The sequence below is a fragment of the Buceros rhinoceros genome, unplaced genomic scaffold, assembly GCF_000710305.1.
Source record: "Buceros rhinoceros silvestris isolate BGI_N320 unplaced genomic scaffold, ASM71030v1 scaffold15763, whole genome shotgun sequence".
Lineage (NCBI taxonomy): Eukaryota > Metazoa > Chordata > Aves > Bucerotiformes > Bucerotidae > Buceros > Buceros rhinoceros.
In genome coordinates, this window is record NW_010405556.1 from 25,108 (window position 1) to 33,782 (window position 8,675).

General features: G+C 46.5%; 1 protein-coding gene across 1 annotated transcript in view; it reads left to right on the forward strand.

Annotated features, from left to right (window-relative positions):
* FOXP1 (forkhead box P1) overlaps positions 1 to 8,675 on the forward strand; it is a gene marked incomplete at its 5' end in the record, with an annotated part of 33,860 nt that overhangs the window by 19,420 nt on the left and 5,765 nt on the right. Inside the window, 3 exons of the mRNA XM_010133786.1 lie at positions 1,289 to 1,410; positions 3,451 to 3,520; positions 7,191 to 7,357. Of these exons, the coding sequence (XP_010132088.1) occupies positions 1,289 to 1,410; positions 3,451 to 3,520; positions 7,191 to 7,357 (359 nt within the window). The remainder of the gene's footprint in view (positions 1 to 1,288; positions 1,411 to 3,450; positions 3,521 to 7,190; positions 7,358 to 8,675) is intronic.

Sequence of the window (8,675 nt, forward strand, 5' to 3'; positions counted from 1 at the left end):
AGCGCCCTTCCCCCCCCCAAACCCGAGTTTAATAAAAAAAAAAAAAAAAAAAAAGACTAAGACGACGGTGGAAGGAAAAAAAATTGTACTCTTGGTTGCCTAGACCCAGGCCATGTGTTTGGCTGGCATTGTGCCTGCTAACGAGTCAACCAGATTGACTAAATCAATGGTGCCAGTGATGATGGATGGAGTTTGTTCTCCTGCATATTTTCAGCAAATGGCTTCTTCTGTTTTCCCTGTTTACCAAGCCCCTTTCAGCGGCGCCGGGGACAAGATGTACAAATGCACCCATGTACAAATCCAAGGGATTGCAGGAGGGTATTTGCTCAGAAAACTCATCAAATGGGGAGGGAGCGTGGCACTCCCTTTGAGGAATAACAAGGCTCTGGGTGCCGTTTCAGAGGGAGCGGGGACAGAAAGGCCACAGCTTGCTGTGACCAAGTGAGGGGTCTCGTTGTGTCTGCCTTCAGCAAAGGTCTGAGCACGTCGGAGGGGTTGGCCGGGCTCAGCCTGCCCCAGCACCAAGCTGCAGAGAGGACATCTGATCATCGGATGCCATGAGCAGAGGTCGCTCTGGGTGATGAGCTGTGGGGATATTATCACTTTGTTTCGGAGAGCCCTCCTCGTGTTTTCACTTGGCAGAGGCTCAGATCAGTCAGTACGGTAGTCTGCCAGAAATGGGAGCCAGCTTCCATATAAGAGCAAGCCTTGGAGGCAGGAGTCGGTGCCGTGCCGGCCGGGGGGGTGCTGCCGAGCCCCCCGTCCATGCCGTGGGTGTGGATGGAGGTTCAGCACCTGATTCGCATTAGCCCAGCTGCGGGAAACCGCAGCGGCAGCAGCTCCAGTGCCTCTCTGCTGAACTGAGCCGACTGTACTGATGTGAAATCCTTTCTGTTCTAACTGCTTTCTTTCCAGGAGAGGAGAGGTTCCTCTTTGCAGAGCGTGTATATTTGTTTTGAAAATGTCTGAGCCCTGTTGTTCCTGTGTTCTGTATGAAATGTGCTGTATTATAGAACGTGCATGCTTGAAACGATGGCTGTTCTCCTTCACACTGGGTATAACTGATAAGAGTAACTTGAAATTCTAATCCTGGGTTTAAGCTTTTATATTTACTTTGTCTTTGCAAAAATAAGATGTAAAGAGCCGGGGAACGCAAGCGGGTGCGGGGAGGGGGCTTAACATTGCAAAAATGAGGACTGTCAAGCTGACTGTGCTGCTGTTCTTGGACAATGATGAGCATTTTCTCATAGAAAGTTTTTGAATGTTTTCTCTTTTATACTTGCTGCAGAATGCAGTGCGTCATAATCTTAGTCTTCACAAGTGTTTTGTGCGAGTAGAAAACGTTAAAGGGGCAGTATGGACAGTGGATGAACTAGAGTTCCAAAAACGAAGGCCACAAAAGATCAGTGGGTATGTCCACCATGTTTGAACTTCTTAGCCTAGCTTGGATCATGCTTACAGTTTAACGTAGAGGCTTTTGGCTGCTAGCTGGTGTTAGACCAACCACAGGTGGTTTCGCATTGTTTCAGTTAAGGGAAACCAAGACAAACATCTCATCACTACTGTTTGTATGCCCACCAGTACCCTGACCCTGCTTGCTTGGTGTTTGTTGCATCACATGCTAGTAGCTTTTAGGTGGCAATGCATATTAACCCTCACAAACCATTTGCTTATGCTTATTGCATTTTATTTTCTTTTTCCTTTTCCCTGTATTTGATGTCTGTTCTGTCCCCGATCCCGTGTCCCTTTGTTTCCACTTCATCTCCTTTGCTGCTGCTCTTGTCCCAGGGTGCCATTCGCACCAACCTCTCACTGCATAAGTGCTTTATCAGAGTAGAGGATGAGTTTGGGTCCTTTTGGACTGTTGATGATGAAGAGTTTAAACGTGGCCGTCATATTCAACGAGGCCGTCCTCGAAAATACTGCCCTGATGAAAACTTTGGCGAGCTTGTTGCACAGTAAGAGCTTTTACTTGCTTTAATTTTTTTTTTCTGCTGTTGCTTTGCTTTGCATGATTTACCCATCTCATGTAGACTTGCATTTCACGAAATAGTGACATCACCTTTGCTGCTAAAGAAGCTAAATTTTTGGTTGTTACGTGTATTTTGTGTGTCCTACTCTGATAATCCAAATGCCCGTAGTAATAACTCTACTTTGACATGTTTGTTATAGCAGTTGCTTATAGCGCAGCATAGACTGAAATAATTAGCCATGCTAGTGCAGTTATGATGCTGTAGACCTGTCAGAAGACAGATACGTGCCAGGAAAGGCTGCAGATAAGTTTTAATTCTGATATTTTCCTTTGCTTTCAGTTGTATGCTTTGTTTAGCAAATCTTAACCAGAAATAAGGTGCTTGTAAGACAGAAATGCTGAATTAACTTTGAAAAGTTTCAAAGTGCAGTGAGACCATCTGTAAAGATGATAATCAACAAGCCATCCTGTGTCTACAACCACACACAAATATTCCTGGGGTTCCCAAAGCAATTTTCTTTGACCTTTACTTGAAGGCCATCTCTCCAGGATGACTGATCCTTGCTGGTCCCTGCGGGAGGGGTTCACTTCAGACTCCCGCATGAAAAAAAACAAAAATAAAAATGCCCAGGAAGTGATAAAACTTTGGAATTTTTTTTTTTTTGGACTGGCACTTTTTATCTAGTTTGTATTCGAATATGTTTCACCTTTTTTACCCCTCTGGTGGATCCAGTGGTATTTAGATGCCAGTTAAAGAGAGAATGGAGGTATTGGCATTCATTTTTCTCCAATCAACCCCTCATGTAACCCTAAAGTAAGGGGCCAGAATGGCACATTGGAATTAATTTTTATTAAAATGGCCTTCAGGGCAGTGGTGGTTTCAGTCAGTACCTACCATCGTGCCTCCATGCCCGCAGCCCCAGGCTGGGTGGGGCGATGGTGTAGACAGTTCCTCCGTGGGGCCACTCGCCATTCACCTGGCAGGAAATGACGTGGCTCAAGTCCTCGCTGTCGTGGTCCCCACCGCAAGGTACTCTGCTGCCAGCCATAATTTGCATGAAGCAGTGTTTAAAAGGTCCCGTGATGCTTTTTGGTTGTAGCCTCCTCGTGGTGGACCTTTACATGGTCACTGGCTCCCAGACACCACGAGCGTTGGAGAATTTCTCCTGAGCACAGCTAAAATGAGCAGAGGTGCCAAGATGGGCTACTAACGCAGGGTAGTAGAACGCATGGCGAGGTAACGTCAAGAGATAATGATGTTCCTTATTTAGTAAAGACAAATATGATAACCATAGCCTAGAACGCAGATATTTTCTTTAAATTGGAGGGGGGGGGGGAAGAAGAGAAACAAAAGAGAACTTGTGTGGAAAAACAATCTCAGCTCTAGTTTTCTGGTGTGGGAGGAAACATGACATGCTTGAAACACTCGCATGGAAGTTGGTTGCATTTAACTCTCTTTTTATGTTTTTCTTATGCAGTAACCCTTCTCTTATTAAAAACATACAGACCAGCCACACCTACTGCACACCTCTCAATGCTGCTTTACAGGTAAGATTAATGACTGTGGCAAATATGCAACAGAGGCGTGTGTCTTCCCCACTCATTTCAAAATATATTAGCCTTGCTCTAATTAGATATTAAATTTTAATTCCGTTAAACTTTTTTCTTAAGTGCATAAAGCATCATAGTCCCTGGAGGCAAACACATATCAGGCTGCTTCAGCATTAGCTAGATGCTTAGCATTTTGAATATTGTGGCAAAAAAATTAAAAGTTCACTTATTAATATTTATCAGCAGTATCATAATTTCCATCCTCTTATTTCAGAATTTCACTTGAGGCAAAAATACCACAAGTGTAATTACTCTAGCACAGCTATTAATGTGCTGAATGATAGGATACTGCGGCACGTGACCTTCTATTGTTCGTGGGTTTAAAGAGAAAGCAGATCATTTTTCCCCCTTTTCTTTTAAGGGCTATTTTTGCATTTCTTCCTATTGTTGGTGAAAAAATAAACGTCACAATTCCTATAGAGGTTAAAAAAAAAAGATGGTTTTTATTGGTTTAAACTGTACTGTAATTGTAAGACAAAAATGCTGGTGTTTCACCACGTAGGAACACACAAAGTGTGGGTGCGCAGTTAATAACTCGCAGCCTGGAAGGGTGCGCGTCTCCAGCCCTTTGTCATGTGCTGTGTATCAGGTTGGCATTTTCTTCCCCTCTCTACAAATTCTTGAGTCCATCTCAGAAGCCCCAGGTGAAGCCAGGATTTGCTGTACGAACCAAAGATCTGAATGCATTCACGTGCCCTGAATTTGCAGGGGTGGGGTGGGGGGGTGGTTGTGGGGGGTTTCAAGCCTGTTCCACACGGTGGGAATGAATCTGGAAGGCAACGCCGCGCGTGGTTGCACCCCGGTTGGTTGTTGACGGTCGCTTCTCCGGGAGTTCGCTGGTGGTGATGGATCTCAAACTGTGGTTTGTGGAAGGTTTAACAGCCTTCTCTTTTCCGAACCGAGAAACAGACTATCGGGAGAAATACGATGTTCTGCTTTTCTTCTAATTATTTCAGTTTATGCAGTCGCTTCTGAAAAGCAAAGGGAAGCATGTTTAAATGAAGCAACTGTAAATACCATTCATTAGTAACTTATTTTCCCTTGAGTCTTGTGAAGTGTGATTTTTAAAGACTGCTTTGTCTCTTGAATAGTATTAAGATTACAAGCACATTTTACATTCATGAGGCTGAAAGGCAAAAATGAAATGATCCTGCGTTTCTTCACATTGTTAGCTACGAGACTAATTTCAATTAATACGCTTATCATATGGAACTGTTCGTGTTTTATTTCTGAAACACGTGTCGTTGTCGTCATCTCCATCCATTCTTGTCTTTTGTGATAACCTCCAAACTGTTTCCATCGCCCGCTTCTCCTGGAAGTGGCACGTACTCGCGCCCCCCGCCCCAGCATCGTGTGAACTGAGTGGATGGAGAGAAGACCCTGGGCCATGTTTGCTACCGCTCGTGTGGCCCCTGCAATAAATGGGGATGAGCAGTATTTGTTGCAGAGAGACAGGCTGAAAATACACCGGCAGGTTCCTTGCTCCTCTCTGCCCTCGCTGGATTTCAGAGGTGAAATCCTGGCAAGTGCTCGGGTGCTGTACAGGGGCGTTGGGTGAAGCCATGCAGGTGGCTGGTGCCGGGTGGCCAGTGAGGACCTCGCATAGGCAACAACCTTTCTGCTAGGACACAAGGCCACTTTACCTGCCAGCGCCTGTGTTCAGTCGAATTAATAATTAATGAGCAATATCTCCCTGGCTTTTGCGGGCATCTGCAAAGACCTGCTTTTTGCACGTCCCCGTGAGCGCAGCGCCACCTCTCAGCAGCTTGGGGGGTGGCACGGGGTGCCGTGTGCCACTGGGATGCCAGGCTCTGTTTTCCCTTTCCTGTGGGATGGCTCTGCCACCCCTCTCCTTCACCCAGACCCATCTGATGTCTCCCCCATCTGTTCTCCCTTGCAGCCAGGGAGGAGCAGCAGTTCTCTCCCCGCTCTGTGTGTGGACGGAATGGGGGCTCCAGCTCTCACTAGTACTCTCTTTGCCCAGCGGGTCACCAGGGGCTCCCAAAACACCCCCCCTCCCCTCTTACTATCTTTATAGCAGATATTCCTCATGTCCCACCTCTCCCCCAGTAAATTGCTTTGCTGCAATTACAAGTTATCACTATGGGTGAAGAACTTGAGTCATTATTTTGCCAAGTGCAGGAAACGTGAACCATTCTTTGCGTCCCCTAATCACAATGAGTTTGCCGGTTGTTGAATCAAGAAGATAAAAATAATCCTCCCCGTTAGAATAGCTTTTGTAATGACACGTGACACATAGGGCTGCACATGGAGAGGTCAACGTAAGGAAGAATAAAAGGGACTGTGCTCCTGAAGATGCTGCGGTCAGGGCTGGTCGTGCTCCCCCATCCCATCTCCCCCCACCCCGCTCCCTGGCCGTGCTTGCCTGGGAACAGCTCTGCCGGCTCGGACGGCAACAGGCAAGGAGTTCTGTCCCATGGACTAGGAGCAGGTGAGAGCGTTCAGTGGGGAGTACGTTTGCCTGAATTCCCCTCCCACGGGCAGGGTTTGCATCATGCAGACTCGGAGCCTGATGGATTTTTTCACTCTTCTGCCTCAGCCAGCTGACGTCCCCCTGGAGCAGGTCGAGCTCTGCCAAGCCAGCGTCTGTGGCTCTCTGGTGCTGACACGGCTCAGGAGAGCTGCAGATGATGTCAGCCGGGTCTGGCTGCGATGGGTGAAATGGTTAAATGTCCTTCGAGTCCCTGGGCGCTATGGCCTTGGAAAGCCGTGCATCCCATCCCTGCCAAACGCAGGGCTCCTCCGGAGCTCGGGGCTCCTGCGCTCCCACCGCTGGCGTGCCGGGCACAGGACCGTGCCGTCAACATGAGCTAACGCGACACACTGTAAATATTAGCAGGCAGAACGGTGGGAATCAGGAGGAAAATATTTAACAGTTCATTCTCTTCCTACAAAGATTTCCATTCAGAAAGTTAACTCCAGTGTGCCTCTGCATGGCATTTCTTCAGAACAAGTTAAAATTGAAATAAAATGGTCAGATCTGTAATAGCTAAGGTAAGAGCTGAGCTGCTGAGGGTTGAAGAATTTCCCATGGACTGGTTTAGCTGTCGGGTAGATTGGCGCAGTTTGGGCAGATCCTTCTAGTGCAGCTTTGCGCTTGTGTCACGAGACCAACCAAACTCAGTAACGCTGCCCTCCTGCCCGGTGCCTGTTTGCTCTGCTAGGGAGGAGTTACCAGCTGAGCAACTTCTAATTTTTTTCCCCCGTTTCGTTAGAAGAAAAAAAAAAAAACAAACGAACCCAGACCTAAGCCACAAAAACCCCCAAAGCTCCAAACATAATTTTGCAAAATGAAAATAGGAAAAGGACGTTTTATGTTTTCCGAAGGGTGTATTTCCAAATAGGAATGGAAAGCTCTGTCCTCTCACAAGCCAATAGAGCCATGAATGCTTAAACCCAGATGTAAATGATGTTAAATTTCCCTTGGTGGAACCAGGGTAATACCTATCAGAAAGCACAACATTTAGAAAAACGGTAATTGCAAATAATATCGATGCAGAGAATGTTTTGGAATAAGTGAGCGTGTTGTGCAATGTATGAAAACGTTAGTCATTGCTCTTCATCTATTTGTTTGTGTCCTTGGCAGGCTTCAATGGCTGAGAACAGTATACCTCTATACACTACTGCTTCCATGGGAAATCCCACTCTGGGCAATTTAGCCAGCGCGATGAGGGAAGAGCTTAACGGTGCAATGGAGCATACGAACAGTAACGGGAGTGACAGTAGTCCAGGACGTTCCCCTATGCAAGCAATGTAAGTACGGCAGAGGCGCGCGGCGGGCTCTGGGTGTTGTCTTGCTGTCTGATGAAGTTGTGATGCTGGAGACCTTCGCCGTTGGTTCCTGAGGTTGATGGATGGAGCAGCAAGAGTAGACATCTCCATCTGGGGACACGCTTAGATTGATGAGGACGTAGAAGGGCCGTTTACCAATTTCCACATAAACCCCCTCAGCTCAATCCATTAGGACGGGCACACAGAGCTATAAAATTGTCAACTTTTTTGCAGTTCTCTTCTTTAAACCTTGCAAAACCTTGTAGGCAGGTGCGTTCCTTGGAGAAAGAAATGTGATTTCTGTCCTCTTGAGTCCGTGCAACAGCACGGCCGATGTGGCATTGCTGGGAAACGGGCTCGTTTGGCAGGTCAAAAAAACCCCCCACTCGAAGCACAACAGTCTTGCTAAGCATTAACGATGGCACACGTGAAGGTCTGCGTGATTTATAGATTGCTCTTAAAATATCAAAATAGGAAAATTAATAGGAGCATTATAGCAACAGACGGCAGCATAACGAGTGCGTATATAACCCCGTGAAGTAACGGGGGTCCCTGCTGCATGTGCGTGGCAGCCGGGCGGCGAGCTGGCGCAGGAAAGGGTAAGGCAGGAAGGGTGTGATGCCCCGATGGGTGTGTTCGGTATTTATGGGGTGACGGAGTGAGTTTGCAAAGCTGTTAACTCTCCCTGTCCCCTCAAATTACAAACTGGGTAATTGGCGGCTGGCGAGGAAGCCGGAGTTTATAAGTCTCATAGTTCTCTAAAGACTCGGCGGAGCGGTCGGCTTCCCGTGCAAGTGCCCGCGCGCCGGGGCTGCCCTGCCTCTCCGCTGCCCGCTCCTTAAAACAGGCTGTAAAATTACCGGCTGACATTAAAAGGAGAACTAATTTGTAGTCTTTTACTTCAAAGTAATTTGAATAAGGGATTTACAAAAGTAAGTCGAAATCAAAAAGTAGAAAAACATTAACCTAATACCATGATAGTAATTAGTTGTGAAACTAATTAGCATTTAATGGCGAAAAAGTTTCCCACCTGCATAATGTGTTGTCAGAGGGGAGGGGGCACGAAGGAATCTGAGGCTCCGGATACTTTGATATTGCAGCATTTTAAATCAGTGCACAAAGTGCTTTGAAAAAAAAAAAAACCTTTAAAGATGGCAACATTCATTTTTAATTAATAATTAATTTAAACATTGTCTTTTACCATTTACTTCAAAACATTCAAATAACGTGTTTAGCTCTTCCCGTGATTGTTTGTGCAGTATGTAATTATCTCTCCCAAAGTAGCGTCGCATGACACTCT